Source organism: Rhipicephalus sanguineus, chromosome 2 (genome assembly GCF_013339695.2).
Source record: "Rhipicephalus sanguineus isolate Rsan-2018 chromosome 2, BIME_Rsan_1.4, whole genome shotgun sequence".
Classification (NCBI taxonomy): Eukaryota; Metazoa; Arthropoda; class Arachnida; order Ixodida; family Ixodidae; genus Rhipicephalus; species Rhipicephalus sanguineus.
The window spans coordinates 3,418,689-3,441,871 of NC_051177.1; the positions used below are offsets into that span (position 1 = coordinate 3,418,689).

Below are 23,183 nucleotides of genomic sequence, written 5' to 3' on the forward strand. Positions count from 1 at the left end.
ACATGCTTTATTCGCATGCCAGCAACATAGCGATAACCAAGAGTGCCGAAGGAAAAGTGCCCCCGCCCCACCGCGCGCCAAGCGCTTTTATTCACATCGTGGGCGAGGGTGTTGTGATATGGGCCGCGTGACAGAGTATCGCACAAGCACACGTGTACAGATATGCGACATCCCCCCACACTTATTTGGATCCCCAAGCATTGTCCAAAAAGTTCACGGCACAAAGCGATCAGGTGGGCGACGCTGTCTCTGCGGGTAGCGACGTTCGCTAGGAGCGTTTGAAGTGTCCGTCGGTTCACTTTGTGCGGTGGGCGAGCTGTCGACGTCATGTGATGAGTCGCAGGCCGGGACCTGTGCGGGAACTTCTTGTTGCCTTTCACTGAAGGGTAGTTCGAACTCCGTGGCGATGCCGGTGTTATCGTTGCGGATGTGATTCTGGTGACGCACCCACTGGAACACACCACGCGGAGTCACTACACTTAACCGATATGACACTGGTCCCGTACGGGCAAGAACTGTTGCACACGGCCACTTTGGTCCCGATCGGAAATTGCGCACACGAACGGCATCACCAACAGCAATGACGTTGTCACGACACGGGTGACGCCTTGTCTGGTCGAACTGGCGCTGGCGCACTCTGTTCTCGACCGCTGGTCGTATGAGGTCTAGTCTGGTCCGCAGGCGTCTCCCCAGGAGCAAAGTGGAAGGGGCCTCCCCTGTCGTAGCATGAGGCGTATTACGATACGTCAGAAGGAAGTCGGCTAACTCCTCACTGGCGCTCCTCGGACTGGTCTTGCGGAGCGCTGACTTCAAAGTCTGAACAAAACGTTCAGCCAGTCCGTTGCTACTTGGGTGATACGGTGCGGTTCTTACGTGCCGAATGCCCCTGTGCTTGAGGTAGGCTTGGAACTCTGCAGAAATGAACTGGCTTCCGTTGTCGGACACGAGTGTTTCTGGAAATCCAAATCTGCAGAAAAGTTCATGAATGCAAGCAATGGTTGCCTCTGATGTAGTGGTTGTCATGGGACATACTTCTGGCCACTTGGAATGGGCGTCGACTACTACTAAGTAGGATATACCTTTTACTGGACCTGCAAAGTCCATGTGTATAGGCGTTGCCAAGGACGCGTCGGCCAGGACCATGGATGGAGCGGCGCTTTCACTGGCAAACTGCGTGTCTCTGCGCATGCGTGACAAGAGCCGACACATCTCTCTATGTCCTGATCGATATTTGGCCACCACACATAGCTTCTTGCAAGCTCTTTGGTGCGCACCACTCCCGGATGCCCCTCATGTAATTCATCTAAGACAAATTTACGGAATTTTTCTGGTACCACCACACGCATTCCCAGCATGACACAACCTTGATATAAAGAAAGCTCTAGTTTCCTGCAGAAAAAAGGTTTCAGGTTCGCAGATACGTTAGCAGGCCAGCCTGACAAGATGTACTGCACTACTTGACGGAACACTGGATCCCGTGCAGTTTCCTCTGCGATCTGTTTACTGCAGACGGGCATGCTGTCTAAACGCAAAACCAGAAAATTTTCTGTTGCCCCGTCTGTTCCCGGTTGCTGGATTGGAAGGCGCGATAAGCAATCAGCGTCCACGTTCTGCGCTGAAGGGCGATACTGCAAAGAAAAAGAATATGCAGAAAGCGTGACTGCCCAGCGTTGCAGTCTGGCAGCTGCGATGGCAGGAATGCCTGTTTTGGGGCCAAAGATCGTCTCAAGTGGCTTGTGATCCGTGAGCAACACAAACTTCCGTCCGTAAACGTAGTAATGGAACTTCTTGACTCCAAAAACAAGCGCTAATGCTTCTTTCTCCAATTGACTGTAACCTTGTTCAGCTTTTGTTAACGTTCGTGAAGCATAGGCTATTGGATGAACTTGGCCTTGAAAAACGTGTGACAAAACTGCGCCTATTCCGTAGGAAGAAGCATCGCATGACAACTGCAATGGCAAACTGGGATCATAGTGAATCAGAATAGGCTTTGACGACAGCAGTTTTTCTACTTGCGCAAACGCACTTTGACAAGCGGCGTTCCATTGCCAAGGTTCGTCCTTACTCAAGAGCTTGTTCAAAGGAAAGAGTATGGATGAGAGATTCGGAACAAACTTTCCATAGTAATTTATGAGTCCTAACACTGACTGCAGCTGCTGTTTGTCTGTTGGAGCTGGTGCATTTGCAATTGCGACCAACTTTTCATCCGTCGGGCGAACACCGTCTTTTGTGATGACGTGACCCAAGTACTGCAGTTCATTGCGAAAAAAATCGCATTTCGAAGGTTTGACGCGAAATCCGCGTTCTGATAGCCGCTTCAGCACAGCTTCCAGGTTGAGCAAGTGTTCTGCTTCTGTGTGGCCCGTGATCAGTATGTCATCGAGATAACAAGTTACGCCGTTTAGTCCTTTCAGCGCATTATCCATAATACGCTGAAATATTGCGGGAGCCGATGAAATGCCAAACGGTAGGCGGTTGACCAGAAACATACCCTTGTGCGTATTCAGCGTAAGGTATTCTTTGGATTCGTCGTCCATTTCGACCTGCTGATACGCTCTACTTAGGTCAATCTGAAAAATGTTGTCCGCCTGCCAGCGCGGCAAATAGCTCGTCCGCTTTCGGTAGCGGATACCTTTCGATGTCCAGTATCGGGTTTAGCGTGACTTTGTAATCACCGCACAGTCTGACTGAACCATCGCGTTTAACAACTGGCACGACCGGCGTTGCGTACGGGCTTGTGGTCACGGGTGTAATAATCCCTAGCTCTTGCAGCTTCGACAATTCCTGCTCGACAGCAGTTTTTAGAGCGAAAGGCACGCTTCTTGCTTTGAAAAATCTTGGCTTCGCGTCACCCCTTAAGAAAAGAGTAGCCTTTTCTCCCTTTACTGTGCCGAGTTCGTCCTTGAACAGGTCCTGATAGCGGTTTAGCAAGGACTCTAGTTTAGGCGATCTCTCAGAGCCATTTGTGTTTCCCACCTGCATGTGGTGAAGACCTTGTATTTGCGTCCAGTCCAGCTTGAGGTGTTGTAGCCAACTGCGCCCCAGCAGCGGCTGGCCGTCCTGGCGGAGCACGTACAAAGGCAACTGTTGGCGCTGCGCGTTGTACTGGACTGCAACAAATGCTACTCCGCAGGGCTTCACCGGTTCATTTGTATAGGTTCTCAAGGTGAGACTTGTCCTGCGCAAATGAGCTCTGGGAAAAAGAGAACGGAACTGTGAGACAGACATAACGGATACAGCAGCCCCTGTATCGAGTTCCATATTCACTGGTACGCCGTCAATAGCGACCTCGACCATGATTGGTTTTTGTCTTGCGTCTGCAGCAGGTTTTACACTCTTCAAATTGGTGCGTGGCAGTGAATATGGAACTCGATACAGGGGCTGCTGTATCCGTTTTGCTGAGAAGGTTACTGCGTGAGCATCTCAAATAGGCTGTCTTCTAACAGCGTCGGTTCAGCCTCAGCGCAAGACTCACGAAAGAAAAAAAAAAGTTTGTCTACCGCTGAAGGCGAGCAGAAATTCGTGTTATAGTGAATAAGTATCGCCTTCATAGCCGGATTGCCCTGCAGCGTGGCGATATCTCTTCTCGGCTCATCTAGATACCGAAACGCTTCCGCCCTCACTTGGGTTGTTCTGACTGTTCATAATCCGGTCTGTCCCCATCTTCGGAGTCCTAAAGGCGCGTTTACACTAGAACGACACGACACCGATTTCGGTCTGCCGACTGTCGCCGGGAGTGTCTTTGTCGTGCCGTCGTCCTATTTACACTGAAACGACGCCAACAATCGGCCGATCGTCTATGAAAGACGCCGTCCGCGTCTTATCGTGCTCCCAGCCTCTCGTCGGCCGATTCTCTTGTCACAGAGAAGGCGCGCACAGCGACACCGACTAAACTTGCGCGCTAAAGTTGAAAACGGGGGAACACCTGCAGCTCATTTCGGCCGTCCTCCCTCTTCTACCATTGTCCCTCTCGGGGTAGCGGAGCGGCCCCCGCCACCCCTTCCGGCGTCGGGGACGGGGGTGCGGACAGACAAAGGGAAGCAAAGAAAAGACATCGGAGGGGTGCGCGAGAGGCCCATTGTCAAATGCCCGAGTATGTCGAGGGGGATCTCCCCCAAGATCTACCCCTTCGACGTTCGAAGCAACGACATGGGAAAAGTTTCGCTCGGCCACCGATCTCGCGAAGACCTCCCGACGACACGTCGGCCGATACGTTCTGCTGGTGTTTTTGGTCTGCCATCATGTTACACTACTACGATATGCTGTCTTTGGAGGCGTCGGCGTCGTTGTCGGCCTAGTGTGACCAGACGGTCCGGCGTCATCGTCGGCGGGCGACTCGTCGGACGACCCTCTGCGTCTGCCTCGTGTCTGCGTCGATGTCGTGTCGCTCTAGTGTAAACGCGCCTTTAGCCGTCTGACCCTGTCGGCTTCAATGAAGCTGTCACCACCACCGACGCTACCAGCACCCATTTCGGAAAGCCGCAACAGGCGAAGTCGGCTCCGGCGGTGGGGGAGCCTGCTACCACAAAAGACCGTTTCACCCATGTAATCCATTAGGAACGCACCCTGACATTGGAGAGGTGGCTGAAAGCGCGTCAAAGATAGCCATCTTCTAGACCCTTCCGCCGCGACTACGGGAACTGCTTTTGGAAGTGCCGCCGCTTTGAGAACTGAATGCACGCGAAGCATTGCAAAGCCTGTTCCAAGGCGGTATCCGCGCGGGGGGTCGCGAAGTAATAGCTTGCCACCTGAAAAAAATTAGGCGTGCTCCACTGACCTTGAGATACAGCGACTTTCGTTGGCAGAGGCCGACAACACTGCCCCCGCGATTCTACCGCCTGCGGCGTCGCGCGCTCTACCGCATGGACCATTCTGTGCTTGAGCGGAAACCATCGCCGCCCTATCTGTCGGCGACTGGCGGCGCGCCTTTGCTTGTCTTGGCACAAAAAAGAAAAAAAAAACGCCATTCCCCCATTGGAAACACGCCTCAACTCATTTCCGACACAAAAAAAAACAATGTAACGAGATACCCGTGTCCAGCATAGTATCGCGATACAGGCGATACATCGCAAATGTATTTCACTACTGACATACAAATACATTTTTCAAATGTATCTCGATACAGAAATACTGATACTCAAAAGTATACTGCCCAGCCCTGCTAAACGGGAATAGCCGAAAGGCGAAGAGCAGCGCGAGTCTGTCATGTGTGTTCTCTGTTTTGGAAATGTAACCGATTTCGAATACCTTGTACTGCGATGCGAGAGAACGGTCAGCTATCCCTATACATAAAAAAAAAAAGAAAGCAAACGAAAGAAATAAGCAGCGCGAAACATGTGCGATGGGCGAGCAGTCGACAAACTAATATTGATTGACACATCTGGTTGAGTATTTCTTGTGCCACGAATGTGTTATTCCGGCATGCAACAGTGTCATTAAAGAACGAACCTATATATTTTCATTGGAGGAGCCAAAAACCAAATACAACGCACATTATGAAAGCCAACACCCCCCTCATTTTATAATTTCGAACCTTGTGGCAAGATACTCGTGGAAAAGATCCCATATGTCTGTTCTTCGGCTGATACACATGGTTCTGATGTGCCTTAAGCTGCTGCTGTAAATGTTTCAGCCCGTTGGAGGCGCAACTTATTTGTGGCGTCATAGCTATATAGTCTCCCGGCTGCCGCCTCCCTGGACCGCAGCAAGAACAACAATAAAGCTTTGTCTATATATATATATATATATATATATATATATATATATATATATATATATTGTAGGACAGTAAATATCGAATAATACTTTGAGCGAAATCGTATGAACCTAGCTTATTTTTGAAAAATAAAATCTTCTCCAACATTACAATGTCTGTCATTAATATACTCACCCATTCTGAGAACTGCATTGCGTTTATTGTCACCGTAACACATCGAGAAACAACCTTTATGATTACGAGACTTTTAGCACACTAAATATCTGAAGTAACGTTTTTACTCTCAGAATTGCTTGCTTATTAAAAACTGATCTTAGAAATGTTTGGTACCTTCGTAAGGACAATTTAACAGCATATATATTATGATGGCAGTCTTGTGATAACAGTAATTCCTTAAGAAAAAAAATAAAGTCAATTTTTTTGCCCTTTGGTTTTGCTTCGAGTAACTGCGCGCTCTTAAATGAGTGTCTGGGTCCACCACTGATCTTAGTGTGATCACGGCAGTGTCCAGACAAGAGACGACGTTGAATGCAATGTTTGGTCAGTTCAAGACGTTCCAGTTTCTGCCCACACGAACAGAACGAAAACGTGGAGTTCATGCGGGAGCGCAAAATAAAAGGCAAGGCGCGATACTCCACCGATTCCGCCTGCGCGACATTCACCGTGCAGGCGCTCCGATGGATCGCAGCGCCCCCTGCGCAAGCATCCGCGGCGCGGACGCGGCCTAGCAATGGGACGGCGCGGAGACGGCAGACTAGCCAGTATATTCTAGGGACCGTATTACTAGACTACCTACTGTTGTCAAACTCTCCGCGGGCGCCATGCATCGCAGGCGCCCCCGTGCCTTGGCTCGTGGAACGAACGAAGCGGCCGCGCCGCATCTCGGGGGATGATCCGACGGGCGATCGTAGCGGCGGCGCTGTAGTAACTTTGTACTGAAGTTGTGGAGAGCGTCTGCATATGGCGCGCGCGCGTCGCGGCCTACGAAAGCGTGTAATTGCGCGTTTTGAGCGTGTTTATTGCATTACTCAGCTTTAATCGGTGTCTCAACGCTTGCAACGCGCCATGGTCCACGAGTGAATATGCAGACGTGCCAAAATTGGGCCGAGATATTCCCTGTTTTTGGAGTCTGCCGACCCCCAAAGAAGGCTACAATCAGATTTTGCGCACATGCACCTAGCTGCTCACAGACTGCTGTGCGGTTTGGAAGCAACACTTCGAGCCGCGCTACACCATAAGTGACTACGAACACCGACTACGAAGAAATAACCAACCAGCGACGAAAGCCTACAATTCTTCTGCCGGCAATCTCTACGATATCCAGAGCATTGATCCTTATATCAGCTCCAATGCGCTCGACTGTTGCATGAGTAACCAGAGTACAAATAACTCTACCACCGCATTTATATTAGTGACGGCTGAGTTCTGCGAGTTTTGCGCTGTTTCTTTAATGCCGAAAGGCTATCTTGTTTCAACAACGTGCTTTCGCGGTTACTGTGCATCGGTTATGCGTCCTCTCAGGTCTTAAAATACCAGGAAGCCGCCGAGCCAGGGAGCCAAGCCGAGCCGAAGGCGCACGTGCACCTCCGAGGCACAAACTTCATGCATCAGGGCTTATTTCAAGAATACTAAAATGGGCCGATGTAAATATAGCCCGTCGGTTATTCTACTTAAATTCACTACAACCAGTTCTCCTTTTCAATGGACAGCTTATATTGCACTTTTCCTGATCTTCTATCGATGCCTAGGCAAAAACTTCTTTTTGACAATGTCTTGTATTATAATTTCATTGCTTTATCTGTCAAGTGTCAAAAGTGAAGCCATGAGGGGCGGCGGTGCTCTACGCTTTGCGATATTATGTTTTTATATATGTGCGCATATATATTTACACGCAAAAATACGGACAGTAAAGTCTCACCTCCCCACCCGGCGCCAATAATAATATCCGTGCAACGCCCCTGAGGACGACCGTTATTTGTACCGGTCGAGTTACCTTTGACTTCCAATACCACACATACACAGCTTCCCCAAAACGCGGTAAATGTTCGGCGTGCTTTCGGCAGGATATCAGCACAGAGCACAGGTAAATTCCAATAGAGCAGCTCAGTTATGCTGAATAAACTAGACGCCGAATCACCACCAGAAGAAAGGCAGAAGAAATCTCAATAAGGCTCGCCCTTTCTGTTTCCTCTGTCTCTTCCGGCGGTCGTTCGGCGTCTAGTTAATTGACAGTAATGTACTAACTAGCCCAACAATGAGTTCCGCTCAATTACACCGAGATCGTGGATCTTGACGGTCGGTATCAGCCCGTTTTCATTTTTATATTTTGCGTACCTTCCAGCAGTCACTTCGGCTACAAGAACAAATTTGGAGTGTCTCTCAAAGGCATATATGAAGCAAGCATCCATTAAGAGCTTTCAAGTTTCGTCCATCAAGGCTTGCGACGACAATTCCTACGCTTAATAATGATAGACACGCAACGAAAGCCGCCTCAATAATATTGCCGATTATCCGGGTGCCGCCGACGCGATCAGCAGTTCTTGCGTGCGGCGCAGCGCGCCTTCAGTACCGCTAGAGTCACTAGAAAAATTTCAGAGTATCGCATCTGTTTTCCGCGCGCCGCCACCGACGCCATTGGCTTACTCGCATCACGTGACCTCTCGCCGCCATATTCCTTCCAAGCGCTTTGGGTGCAGGCGCGTTCAATGCAGAGCGTGGCCGTACATTTAGCAGAACCCCGGTCGCCAGTAGTACTTCTTCGCTTTTTTAAACGCGTCATGCAGACAGGGGCGTAAGCAGACATTTTTTTCGAGGGGGGGAGGGGCACCTCGTTGATCTGAAGTGGGGGCCTGGCAGGCAGATGTGGTCGAGTGTCATTTCGTGCTAAAAATTTCGGGGGGTGGGGGAGGGCACGGGCCCGGTGTGCTACCCCCTGGCTACGCCACTGCATGCAGATGCCCGAAGTAAGTAGCTCACCAGCAATCGAACGTTACTGGTGAGCTACTCTGGGAATCTCATTTATTTTTGCATGCCGTGGGGGAAAAATTTAAGACCGCCGTGCTACGTGGCTGCATAGTTGGCCGGAATGAATTCGCCCCCTCGAATAACACTATTTCCTGCAGTGAACTACACTAACTTTGCTGGAAAAGATCTTATGCGACAGGATACTTCATCTCTTCGGTTCGCTGTGGTCAGCGATATCGAAAACTGCATACCTAGCTATTTGCTCGGCTGTTTATATCTTGATCTGTTGAACAGATTACGCATGCTATCCGAATTATAAGCGTGTCACGCACGAGAGCGAAATCAAAGATTTAATAAAATAATAGCTGTTTATTGGTATACCTTGAACGCAGTTGTGGCATGATCATTTGCCATTGCGCAAAACAGAAGCGTGGAACTCTCTTGAAAAACTTGGTATATATATAGGCAATGTTATCAAGCGTATTTTTAAATTTGTTGAAAAAAAATGCTGTTAATGCTGCATTGCGCCGAGCGTAACCTTAAAATACTGTTTAGTGGGTGAGAAATAAAAAAAGGCAGATCCCACGCATTGAGGGAGACGATTTCATGCGAGCCCTATAGGTATATACATACTGTGTTGCAGTAGCATGCGTTTTAAAAATTCCGGGATGTGCTATTTCTGATCAAAAGAACATAAAGCACTGTGCCGAGGAAGTTTTAATACGAGTGCATTATGAAAAAAAAAAAAAAACGTGCAGCAGTGCAGAAACCGAACCCCAGCTGTTTACGCGCTGGCAACGCCAAAAAAAAAAAAAAACTTTGTCGGAACACAGCAAAATATTTGCAAATTCATTGCAACGTTGGGAATATTAAGGAGACAAGAAATAGTAAATGAAACAATTATGTAGTGATGTCAATCATTTTTGATGGCCTAGTTCTACGTATCGCAAGATAAGATGCACCTTACGTACCGCACGCCGATTCGCCCGTGCGTTCGGCTGCTGGCGCTCCGAATTAAGGTATAAATACGTCGCGCACAACTTCCAATTACCGTACACACACAACTTGTATTGCACATATCAACTAGTTGAACAGCAAACACGGTGCGCAAGCAAGCTATGCGTCAGCGATCAGTCGAAGGACGCAATGTTGAATTGCCGTACACACACAACTTGTATTACACATATCAACCAGTTGAACAGCAAGAATGGTGCGCAAGCAAGCTATGCGTCAGCGATCAGTCGAAGGACGCAATGTTGAATATTCTCGATGTTCGATAACGTTCTCGAGCGCAGTGGACCTGAACACCGACTGCAAAGTTAGCGCAAACAGTCAAGGTTCACCAAATGTCAAAGTAAATGGCATCTCGCACGATGTCACTGCGCTAATGCAACTATGTTTACAGCTCCGGACCTAGCGAACACACCCGGGCGTGACACGAACAGAGACCGATGAAGCCATGAAGAGAGTTCGCGAGCACATGGAAACATTCGCCGTACGTTTCATTAGTTACACCGCTAACCACGCAGTCGATCCATACCACTCGATGACTCGAAATCACTTCTAATATCTTCTTGAAGAAACACACACACACATAATGCCACACACATAACACATGGAACCGAGACTAAAAGATCGGTCACTTCTCAACACACGCTAGCAACGCGCCTGACGGTCTGGAAGGGAAATGGCCGCCGCCGCCCAATGTTGCCCGCGTGCAGCCCACCTTTGCGGTACTCTGATTTTCTAGTGACTCTAAGTACCACGCGACTGCAGCGCCGCCGCTACGGTCGACGAAGAAGCATCAGAGGCGCGTTCACGCCACTCGACAGTTCTAGCATAGAGTTAATATACTATATTAACTCTATGAGTTCTAGTACACTCTAACGCGAGGCTACACTGTACGGAAGGCTAACGCGAGTTAGGAGGTGTAGGCACTTAGTAAGTGTGCGCCAAGACGTCGGCGCGCCGCCGCCGACTGTTTTCGCTGCGCCGCCGCAGCCGACGCCAACTGATCGGCGCGCCGCCGCCGACATGTTTTTGTTGGCGCGATCGGCGCGCTATATTTAAGATGAAATATCATACTCTTCAGAAATGACGGCGACAGATAACAAGAAAGAGAGAGATCTTTAGTGCCGCGTCCCCGAAGTGGCTTACGTACGTTAGACTATAGTTAGACTTTGCGTTCCCTTGTATTCGCGATCCTTGGGTGCGGCTGGAAGTACAAAGGAATGCGAGAGCGTGCGTACGCAAGCGGCTTGGGGTCACTGGCATTAAAACCCACTAATCAGCGTGATTGAAGGTTTAAAAAGAGAAAACGTAAAAGTAATTCGCCTGACATACAGGCAAAAGCAACGTTATCTTTACCCCCCCCCCCCCTTTCCCCCATAATCCCAAGGCGCTGTGCCGCGCTCCTATCGTGGAAAGCAGAAAATAGCGGCTCTTTCCTTCTTTTCCGAACCACTGTAGACCTTTTCACGTTAAAGAAGAAACACCTCCATTTTGGCCTGGGGCACGGGAGTGCAAAGGCGGACGTCACAGCCTCCGCAATGCATTTATGTGGGCTCATGCATATTTAATTCTGTGACAATGTAAACCGTCTCCCGCTCAGGCTCCTCTGCAGAAAGAAGTTGCGCCGCGAACAGACGGCACCGCACTAAGTTCTTCTGGTGCTTCGTATCCTCTGGATTACCTCCTCTTCATCAGATGAAAAAAAGGTGCTTCTCGTTAAATCAGCTGTAGCAGGAGAGAAAGCATTCCAAAAAACCACGTGCGCTGTTTGTTGGGGTTTTGAAGGCGCCCACTGTGCAGACTATAATGCATCACACTATTGACTAAGCAAGTGACATTGCCGGAATGCAAGATGGTGGCGGTACGGCGACGTGGTGCGGGCGTACGAAGGGTGAAGTCATTGCATCGGCAGTGCAATCAGGGGAGGGCGGGAGGGTCACGCATATTTACAACAGCCCCAGAAGGGGTTATGGCGGCACACAGGGAGCCATCGTTGAAAGTCTTAAAGCTTCGTTAATCTGCTTTTCCAGCAAAGGAACTTTCAGGAGAGGGACGTCCTGCTTTGTCGTGTATCACTGCGCATGAACGCCTTTCCGAAAGATGTCGAAAAGGACAGACTGGTGGGCTAGTTGGCAGTGCATAATTCTGAGCAGTAGCACAAAGAAGCACTCGGACGGCGACAGATCAAGACGGGACGCAGTGCTAACTAACAACTGAGTGTTTATTGCACGTGATCGCATATATATACACACGACACCGCGGGAAGGAGAGGGAGAAAGGGGTATACAAGGCAATCGACGGAAGATGTCCCCTTGCCTGATGAACTTCAGAGTGCCCATGCATATGCAGACAATCCAAGTAACAATATCAAGTAGCACACTCGCCGAATATTTGTGCATGTGCGCTATGCAGGAATTCATAACTCGTACGCTCTCTAATGCCTGTGTGAAAAGTCAGGCATAGCAATTCAGGCTGTGCAAGGGCTGCAGTGCCAAGTAGGCTTGAATAAAGCTATTAGTCAGTTTTGAACTTGTCCCCACTGGTTCAAAACCAGTGGGGGCATGTCCCCCACACTGAAGGTAACACCCTCCCCCTCCCTCACTTTCTTTTCCCCTGGTGCCACCCGTGAGGCTAGAAACTCCTTTGACTGGTTAAAGGGTGCTCCCTTCCTAAACGAAACAAAATCTTCTGGAAGCCTGTGACTTCTGACACTATTTGTCAGTGCGTTGTCTGCGTAAACAGCACTGTCTGTTTTCGTCTGTTTCAACGTATCTTCCGTCCTGAAGTGGTTATCGAGGAGCTAAAGGCTGGCGCTCTATTATGCAGCCCTTGCAAGAGAACGTCTCAGCGCCACGACTTTAGGATGCATATCGTTTTCTCCGTCTTTCTTTGCTCCTATCCAAGCCTATGAAAAGCAATAGTATAAAAGTTAGGTGTAAGCCTATTCCCACTTAAGCACGATTTTAACCATGAACTTACCCAGGAGCGTAGCCATAAACATTTTCTGGGGGGTGTGAGTTCCCTTTATCTATGTTGTTGCGTGTGTGTGCTTGTATGGGTGCGCGTGCATACACACATACAAAATGTAATAGTTTCGGGGTGGTGAGGGGTTGAACACATGGAGAAAGGAAAACTCAGGAGAGGCCCTATCGTATCCCAATGCATTGCGAAAAGTGTGGCGGAAGTGACGTCAGATTTATGGGGCAAACAAACCGGTATGGGGCAAACAAAACAGCAGACGCCCCGCGGCGTGGTCTCCGCGGTGGTTCGCTTCTGCTCAGACTTGTAGTCCCGGCGTAAACTTAGCGCGTATTGTGCGGTTCGCACGTAGTAAAACGTTGCAAGCAGACGTTTACCAGGCTGTTCGTGCGTGGCAGGCCCGAGCACTGCGTGCTGAAATTCTTTGTGGAGCGTTTTTGTGCAACAGTACAGAAAGTACCGGTACGTGCCGTAATCAAAAACATTCAGCTCCTCCATCACCGTATGCGAACTCACCTAGCAGTGACTTACGCATTCTGCTGGGCGTTAGATCTTTCTTTTCGTTTCTCGTAGCCCGATTTCCCGATCTATTGCTCGATTAGCGGTTCTTTGCTCGTGTATATGGATTGAGCGCAGTAGCTATTCGGCGCAACGCCAACCTATAGTTGACGTAACTTCACGTCGAAAAGAAGACACCGCTGTATTGTATACGCGATCGTGCACGTAAAGTTTGTAATTCCAGTGCGCACACAACACAAGCACGCAGCGAGCGCACACCGAACAATACATACATCACGTAATCCGATAATACGAACAAAAGTTTATTGCCCTTTCGTTGAACGACACAGCCTCTAAAACGTACGATGCCTTCAGCGCATGTTATGTACGGCGCGTCAGACGCCAAAAACAAAAGTTCACATGAGTTATGAGTTGACAGAATGAGTAACAAGCAAGAGAGCGCACATCCGAGAGCTTCGCACGCGAATACCATGCATTAGTGATCAGCAATGAAGTCAACGTATACGTACACATGAAAAGTGACACCCGGTACTGTCCGCAGTGCACGCGATTTGCGCTGTCTTAAAGAACACACAGAAAGAGCAGCATGCGTGAATCGACTACACCGCTTGCACGGCGAAAAACAAACAAAAAAGAGCTGCAAAGTTTCGCAATGCGCGCATGCGCTTGCAAACGTCGCGACGGAAATCGTGAAATGTTTCGGTGCTTCTTCGCTAGGAGGCGATGCGGGTGTTTGCGATGTGGAGGCTTCACGAATGTGACGTCAGGGCCTCTCCTTAGTATTCCTTCCTCCATGGTTGAACATGTCAAACATCCTACTAGCTCCGCCTCTGGACTCATCACCTGGAATGCTCGTTTTCTTCCGGTTCGGCCCATAAAACATTGGTTCTTCCCCACACAATCACTGTAGGGAAGATCGGAAAGGGAAATCGTGGCCCACGGTTTTGTTGCTGAAAGGTTTCGATCAAGAAGTTCTGCCAACTCATCGGGCATATCAGCCTCCAAGCATACGGCGAGCTTTCATGGGCAGACGTCGGGGCGAATCCTGACGATATGAAAAAAAAGAAAATAAATAAAATAAAAATGTAAGCATATAACATATAGGCTTGCCTTATTTCTTATAGTTAATTAATTATTAATTAATTAAACATGCTGCGGACCAACATTCTCGTCCAAGCAGGAGTGGCAAAAGAAAACATCAAATGAATTGTTACAACAAAAAATAAGAATACATGACTTTGTTGCAAAGAAAAGAACAGAAAAAAAAAACAATCACCAGTACGCTAAAAGAGGCATCACGTCTTTGAAACAACAAGATTAGAACGTATTGGAACGCTAGACACCAATACATGCCTTGCACCTACGTCACGGCCAGGAATTCTGGGATACCACTGCGCCATCTTGGGGGACAGTCCGTGGCAGTGAACGCACGGAAGCGTTTCTGCGATCGCTCGTCATGGGGCTGTGCGCTGTATTTGGGTGCTCTAACCGCAGCAAAACGAAGAAGAGACGGAAGTTTGCGAACGCGACTCTCTTCCGCCTACCAAAGGTCGTCCACAATCAGTGCGACCGCACGAGAACGCTGAGCGCGAAGCGGCGCAATTTGTGACTGGCACGTATCAGGCGCGCGGATCTGAACAGCGACCGTGCCGAAATCCGAGTTTGCGGTGCCCACTTCGCATCAGGTGAGCTCGAAAACCTTTTTTAATAAATCGAAATGCTGGGACACCACGAAAAAATCACAGCATATCCACGGAGTGAATGATGATGAGTGGGCGAAGCTGCGGAGGTTCATCGGTAAACCGTGAATCTTCCGTGAATTCTGCCCAGTACATCATCACCGACGTGAGATCGGGCGCGTTTATGCTAAAGGTTCGATGAGTTATGACGACTTGCAGCTCACTTTAATTTTACATGTACGCTGTAAATTTTCATTGTTTAGAAAACCATTGCTTTAGAAAACATCTGGCGTCTTTCGTTAAGCAGCTGGCGTCTTTTCGTTTTGCTTTAGAAACATCTGGCGTTCTTTCGTTTTGCTTTTACAAAACATCTGGCGTCTTTCGTTGGTTTATTTCATCAATCAAGGGCGTTTTGAACAAAATTTCTATTGTTTAATCACGCACAGGAGAAATGTCACCATGCACTACCTTGGAGGTAAAGAATGGCTGCTAGTGGGAATGAGAGACAGAAGAAGTCGGCTTTTAGCAAACGCTGCGAATTTTTTATTGTTCAACAACGCACAGGAAAAATCTCCCACCGGCACCACCTTGGAGGTCAAAGCGTAAGACTGGTTACGCACTGCGACTACTACGACTACGACTACGACTACCACTACGAGGGACGAACGGGTGCCGCCTTAAGGAGCTTCGCCCCTAAAACGGAACAAATTGCATTTGCAGGCAGACCATCTCAGCTGTGGGACGAGACGAATCCCGATTGGGCACCGACGCTTCTGCTCGGATACAGCGCGCGTCACGAAGACCGTGCGCGCTACGACCGCGTGAAAAGACGGCGCCTACAAAAAGATCGGGCTGATGCGGCGGCGGCAATCGTGGAGTCGATCGGCAACGGGATCGGCGACACAGGCCTGCCCTCGCGAGATGACGAAAGCGACGAAAGCCGCACAGACGAAAACGAGCCTGGCCAGCCCCCGCGAGAAGACGAAAGCCGCATGGACAAAAATGAGCCTGGTTTGTAGCCTTCTGAAAATTTCGTGAGCTTGAGAGCTTCATTAACTTTTTTGAGTAACGCGCTCCGCTTGTCAAAGAGGAGCAATGCGTTTACGAGGTATCCTTTCATAAAAAGTGCTGTGACCTTTGCTTTGTTTTTGCTCAGGAGTTGCTGCACAGACGGACCTAACTTTTGTGGACCTCCAAGCTTTGGAATCGCAGTGCCTTACACTCAACGATGGCCTGTACACTGCTCGCTGCGAAAACGAACAGTTGCAGCTGTCAAGAGCAGCATTTCAAAGATGTGAGGCAAAGGTTGTTTTTTACACAGGAATGCACAACTTTACACAGTTAAACAGCTTGTTTGAAGTCCTTGGGGCCTATGTGTCACACAATGTAAATAATTCATTGTCGAAGTTTCAGGAGTTAATTTTGTTTTTAATGAAGCTGAAGCTGAATCTGCACAATGTTGACTTGGGCTTCAGATTTGGGGTCTCAGAAGCTACTGTGTCTAGAATTTTTCATAAGTGGCTGCACTGTGCTTACTATCGACTGAAGGCACAAATTGTATGGCCTGAGCGAACACCACTGCATCGTACAATGCCACAGGCATTTTACAATGCATTTGGTACTGATGTGGTAGTCATTATTGATTGTTTTGAACTAAGGATAGAGCGGCCGTCGTCATTTCTGCCAAGAAGCGAAACGTGGTCCCAATACAAGGGTAGCAACACAGCCAAATTCTTAATTGGCATTGCCCCAACAGGTGCTGTTACCTTTATATCTGAAGGGTGGGGAGGAAGGGTCAGTGACAGGCACATCACCGAGCACTGCGGTCTCTTGGACAACTTACTGCCTGGTGATGTGGTGCTCGCTGATCGAGGGTTTAACATATCGGAAAGCGTTGGATTTTACTGTGCAAGGCTCCACATTCCAGCTTTTACCAGAGGTAAAAAACAGCTTTCAGCTGAAGAGGTGGAAAGCACAAGAAAACTAGCCAATGTGCGGATCCATGTCGAGAGGGTCATCGGCCTAATTAGAAACAAATTTGTCATTCTGAAGTCTATACTGCCCATTGATTATGTTACCTGCAAACCTGGACACAAATTAGCACCAATAGATAAAATTGTCACTGTGTGCTGTGCTCTTTCAAACCTTTGTCCATCCATTGTTGCAGAACTAGAGGAAGCCAATGACAGCCCTTAAAAGATTTTCAGACCACTGTGCATGCTATTAGAGCAAAAGTGTTTCAAAACTGGCATGGCTGTCACTTGGAAACAAGCATCGACGGCCCAACCAACATGGGAATCATATGTAGTACTTCGATTTGCCTAAACTTTGTGCTTCTGGCTGCAAACGTAACTGCAGCTTGTTAAATTGGTTTTTAAAAAAGCAAATATTTCCCCATACGCGTGACAATACGTAAGAATATGCCAACAAGAAATCAAAGCCCTGTAGTAATTGGAAAGCAAGAGGCTCAGTAGTGCGACTTGTGTCTCTGTAATAAAATATACAGAAGTCGAAAAGGCTTTTTTACTATTCACGATTCCCATAGTAGATCAGCGACAATTCATTTCACAGGTCACTTTTGTGGTATCTGTGTTCAGTTTTTTAGAAAGTCAGAGCTTGATTGCATTAATAATTTGGCACATCTCCATGAGCTCACTTTATGTGAAAGCTTTTTCATTCCTTTTTGTGCATTCTATCACAGCCCCATATGGCTTGTGTAACATCATATGCAAAGAAACCCTTTTTTGGTTTTATAAGAAGTTGTTATAAAACAAGTATCACAAATGTTATTGTTTAACCACATTGCTTCCTGTGTGACAAGCTAGCCAGCTCTAGCTTTCATATAATGTTAATATTGCTGCTTGTAACTCACTCGTGAATAGTGGCACACCAGGAGAGGGTGTAACATTGTCTGAACATACATACATGCATGCATATTCTTTATACTGGTGCTGAAGGTTTTGAACAATGTGACCGAGTAAAATTTGTGAACAAATACTGTTCGAATAGCAACATTGCCATTTGTCAACTCTCCATCTGTTGTTTCATCCCATCCTTCCTTGTTCTTTAGTGCGACACGTTTTATTGCTCTGCAGCAATCATTTATTTATATTTTGTAATGCACCAAAACTCTCACTTCATCCAGATTATATCAGCAACGTTATGTCAAGCTCTGTTTAGCCCCATTCTGACCTATTCTGTTGTCATGTGTTTTGTACAGCTGCAAGAAAGAATGATGTAGCACAAGTGACTGATGACCGCAGTGGTGAAATTGCAATATGCAGCATTCATGCTTATGACACGACATAGCTTTTGAAATGTGGACCTTAAGATGGACCACTTAGTGCTGGCCACCTCTGCTGTGAAACATGGAAAATGCCTGGCACTGTACAGTCGCGCTCAATATGACTTGCAACACGGCAGCGCGTGGCCTCATGAGTTCCAAGATTGCGCATGGCTTCAACTTGTTTTCATTTGAACAACTAAATGATATTTCCTCATTTGTGATCATCCCCAAGTAAGAAAACCGCGTTTACTTGTGGAAATAAGAGCTAGTGGAAGCTATGCGCGGGTTTTGAACTCTTAAGGCCAGGCGCTCTCGTGTTGCAAGTCATATTGAGCGCAACTGTACACTGTTAGTATGCTGGGGAATAGCACAGCATGTCGTGATTTTGCAGCTCCGCTCATCAGTGACTTTTGCGAATCTTGTTTGCTTCATCACATTATGTACTCTCTTTTTATCAGATTGATATGTTGAAAAATAAACTGTGCAGTGTTTGAAGCAGCAAGATACATGGTATCCATAGTGCATAAAGAAGCTGGCCCAAGCATAAGTCCTTAGCAAGGAAGATAACACAAATCACACAAGTGTTTGCTGTTGTACACTAGCTTACTAGTGTGTTTTATTTCTACATTCTGCTGCTTAATCACAAAACAGATTGCCAGTAAAGCTTTACAGGCTTAAAAAATGCCCACCATCCAAGATTGCAGCATACAAGAAAAGAAAAGCAACACTACAGCAGTGGATAAGAAGCACATGTAGATCCACAAGAAATAGATAACTACACATTCCAAAGAACAAATGTACAGCTACGCATAGAAGTCGGTATTTAATAAAAAAGCAGATGTACAGTTTGCTGTGATAGCGCTTAGTCAGACAAATACGTTCTAATTTGCAGGTGCATATCAATTCACACACGAATGCAAGCATCATGCTTACGACTAATATTTAAAATTACTTTCCTTCGTTCTTGCACATCGGGCAATACCATTTCTTGGTCTTGGGCGCACGAGTTAGTTGAACGCAAGAAAAATGGAACCATTTGTGTACACACTGCGCGTTGTCACACGCAATCATTTTCCCAGTTTCTGGCCCGTTGCAGAAGCAGAATGTATCTTGTGTGTTGTTCTGCTGTCGTGTAAAGTATTTGCTAAATAGTTCTGGAAGCACTGCCTTGACAAAAAACTTTCTCGCACAGGAAAACATCTCGTTGCAAAACTGTGTGTCCCGCCTTATTCGCTCTACGTGCAGCAGATGTGGTGCCCAAACAACGAAGTCACAGTAATCGACATCACATAGCCATTTGTGTCTGCACTTGGTAATAGTATGCATGAGATTTTTGCAGTTCCATTACACCATTCACTTCAGTTAAACAGGTGTTAGCAGAATTAAAATCTTTAGCATTGCAAAGCAGGTACGGGCATTTGAATTCTGCCACTCCCTTACCACAACAAGTGCACGAAACAAGCGCATCTGGCGTGGCTCCAACAAACGGATGCTCAGTGCTCAGGTGTAGCCCAGACCTCTGGCACGTGAAATGCTTGTGCTTAGAGCTCACCTTAGCTTGATAAGCCCTGAGGGCATCTTGTTCATGGTTAATGCCCCACATCACAGCTGGCGTTCTGAGGCTTTGTTTTTCAGGGTAGCACACAATTTTCAGCAAAGACACGCTGGGTTTGTCTACATTCGTGTGACATACCCTTCTCATGCCTGAGGCAGTCACTCTGCCGGCCCTGTGCAGAAACCACTGCTGAGAACGGCTCTGCTGTTTTGTGGAAGCTTCCACACGTTTTACGGTGTCGTCGCTCAACACATATGCCGAAAGAAAGCTCTCTGCCTTCTGTGTAAGTGTCTCATAAGTGCAGGCTGCATAGTTCTCGCTAAATAAACTTCTCAAGTCTGCCTTCTGTGTTGCTTCTGGTTGTTTGAATGCCTCACAATACTCAGGTAATCTAGAGAATATTACAGGCACTATTCCCGATTTCTTGATAGAAGAGTAGAAGTTGCGCAGCTCTTCTGGCGAGGGTGATGGGATGTCAATTATTTCCTTACTCTTCTGGGCATCAGCTCGGCTGCCATCTAGAAGCCTTTTTTTCCCTTTAGAAGATGTAAAATCGATGTCTTTAAGGCGTTTGAACTGCACCTTTTCAACATGTGCGGGCAGCCATGCATTCTCTTTTCCAGTACATGTAACATCATTCTTCATTTTCACACCAGTGTCCACGGCAAAGAGACATGCTCCAATGTGTGAGCATGCTTCGCCTACCCCTGCCATGCAGGTGCAGTGGGCGGTGAGAATAATGCCATCGGCCTTGCATAGCACCCACACCTTCAGTGGATGCTCTCCTAATCTCTGAGAATGGTTTACCTGCAATGATAGTAAGAAGATTATCAGTTTCTACGTACACACAGAGCACACTTTGTATCAAGAAGTTAGTACACATTATTTGGGATAATGACCACTTTTAGGTCTGCTACATGGCACCTGAGGTACTACTAGTATGAGAGCAAGGAGGTTAATCTACTAGCCTCATTCACATTGTCATGCCATAGCGCCCTCGCACAGAAACAGTTAGTAAATGGTACGTTGTCTTTCGCATGAAGACATAACTCAGCAGCAGTGTGCGAAAGCACAGGTCATTCACCAATTCGCGAACAAAAAACACTTAACGCGACTGCCACAAAGGGTCAAGAAGACAGTAACACAAGGTGTGATGACCGCAAGAAGGAGCACTAACAGTGGATGCTACAGAATTTTCGACAGGTTGTGCCCACTGCAGCACTCGGGCGGGTGAAACTTTCTTTGATTTCTATGATTGATTGCGTTTAACAGCTCAAAGCAGCATTCAGGAGGTAGTGAAAAACGCTGAAGAAGACACGCAAGTTGGGCGAGTTGGTGAGGTTCCATGGTAAAAATGTAAAACAGCGCTTACTTAAACACAAGACGAACAATGACAATGAGCATGCGCGCTCGCCTTGAAAAGTACGTGTTGTTTTTCATTAAACCAGTTGCAAGTTCAGCGCCGTGTGTGTCTCATCTTCCTTCGTCTTGTGTTTAAGTAAGCGCTGTTTTACATTTTTACCATGGAAAAACGCTGACGGGTGGGGCTCCTGATCAGGTTTGACGACACTGATTTCTTTAACGCGTACGCAAAACTCGAACATTCCAGCATTTTTGCGTTTCCGCCCCATCAAAATGCGGTCGTCGCAACTACAGGTCGAAATCCGTATCTCGCGTTTGCAGCAGCAGAACACCAGAACCATCGAGCAATCGCGGCCGGTCATGCAACCTCTTGTAGCTTAGCATTTAGGATTGTTTACCCGTAATGTGTAGGCGTTGCACTTACCTCCCCAAGCAGGACCACTTTTCCTTCCTGAAGCCGCTTCGTCGACAAGCTCTTCACCCAGCCGCTTGAAGGCTTTCATTTCCTGAAGAGTCGCGAAGCTCGAGGAGTACACTAGATAGTTCACGATATCTCCGTGCGTTACTTCAGGCAGCGTGTTGACGTCCGTCGTCGTGTCGGCGTGCGGTCGCAGCGTGTACGGATCGATGCCGTCGCACATTTGCACCTTTTCTTCGTATCGAATGCGCGCTGATCCAATTAAGTCACTGTAGTACGACGACATAAGAGGCCCTCCGCTTGCAGCGGATGACATTGCGCCAAGAAAGTCACTAGGACTCCCCCAAAACTTCGATTTGACGAACGTGTTGACAGCACCGTGCAAAACGCGGCGACAGAGGGTCCCCCAAGATGGTCGCCGCTTCAACAGAGGGACGGAAGTGACGTCACATGCAAGGCATGTATAGGATAGTTTTCCAGTGATGTACTTTTTTTTTCCAGACCAGTAACTCGTTCATAGACTGCCTTTTTCTATCAAAGTGCGTTCCCCCTCCCAGGCCCGTAGCCAGAAATTTTTTTCAGTGGGAGGCTCACTTGCTGAAGGTCTCGACTATTTCAGGAAAACACCTATTTTCATTATTTATTTTCGGTATAAAACACCCCTCCATCAAAATTTCGGAGGGGGGTTAGCCCTCCCCCCCTCCCTTTTTGGCTACAGGCCTGCCCCTCCTCATTATCCCCTGTGGATCGATATACTAACGCCCCCTTCATGTTTCTCGTAGAGATCATAAACGCAGTCCGGTCGGGATTTGTCGAGAGCTATGATATCCTGTCGAGTGTCCGGTCGGGATTTGTCGAGAGCCGTGATATCCCCCTCATTCGTTTTTATTTTGCTTCTGCCGGTGAGCCCGGTGGTATATAATAACAGCAGCCAGGTGTAGTTTTACCACAGGGATGTTGCGAGCAAGCTTCGCAGCGATTAGGCGTCGGGTATCACGCGTGTGCCGCCGCTGTCCCGCAGAGAACTATGGGGCTTCGATGGTATTGATGACATGGTACGTTTATCCTCACTGGCTCCCTCCTCCCCCCATCTCTTCCGATGCGTGCCGCATTCCACGGGCATGGCCCTGCTCTGCCGCGACTCTCTTCACTGCATGGCGCCTCTGCTCGAGTTCTCCGAAAAGGAATCGCCGTAAATAAAAACACAATAAAAAAGAGTCCCAAGACCGTGGCATGTAAATCATGCTGTTCATGACATGCATATCATGATTTTCATGTTATGACCTGTAATTTATGTTCGTAATACGGTCATGTTGTGTCATACCAAGTTTGGTATACATCCCGTTAACGAAACGGCCAGGAGAGCACAAAGTCGTAGATAGATAGATAGATAGATAGATAGATAGATAGATAGATAGATAGATAGATAGATAGATAGATAGATAGATAGATAGATAGATAGATAGATAGATAGATAGACAGACAGACAGATAGATAGATAGATAGATAGATAGATAGATAGATAGATAGATAGATAGATAGATAGATAGATAGATAGATAGATAGATAGATAGATAGATAGATAGATAGATAGATAGATAGATAGATAGATAGATAGATACGCTCAAAGTCACAGAAGTTCGCTAAGAAATGCTTCGCATTTAATACGCGTGTACATAAACAGTATTTGGCAA

At 47.6% G+C, this 23,183-nt stretch overlaps 1 protein-coding gene across 1 annotated transcript; it reads right to left on the bottom strand.

The window, feature by feature from the left end:
* Positions 1 to 213: 213 nt before the first annotated feature.
* Positions 214 to 21,805, bottom strand: LOC125757049 (uncharacterized). The gene is made up of 2 exons (XM_049412130.1): positions 21,496 to 21,805; positions 214 to 953 (listed from the first exon to the last, which is right to left on the bottom strand). The coding sequence occupies exons 1-2, from the start codon at positions 21,803 to 21,805 to the stop codon at positions 214 to 216; spliced, it is 1,050 nt and encodes a 349-aa protein (XP_049268087.1).
* Between the last annotated feature and the right edge of the window lie 1,378 nt (positions 21,806 to 23,183).

Coding starts and splice junctions, on each gene's coding strand:
- LOC125757049 (XM_049412130.1), bottom strand. CDS start 21,805: ATGTCATCCGCTGCAAGCGGAGGGCCTCTTATGTCGTCGTACTACAGT. Junction 954..21,495: donor AAGTGGTCCTGCTTGGGGAG/GTAAGTGCAACG, acceptor TTGGATTTCCAG/AAACACTCGTGTCCGACAAC.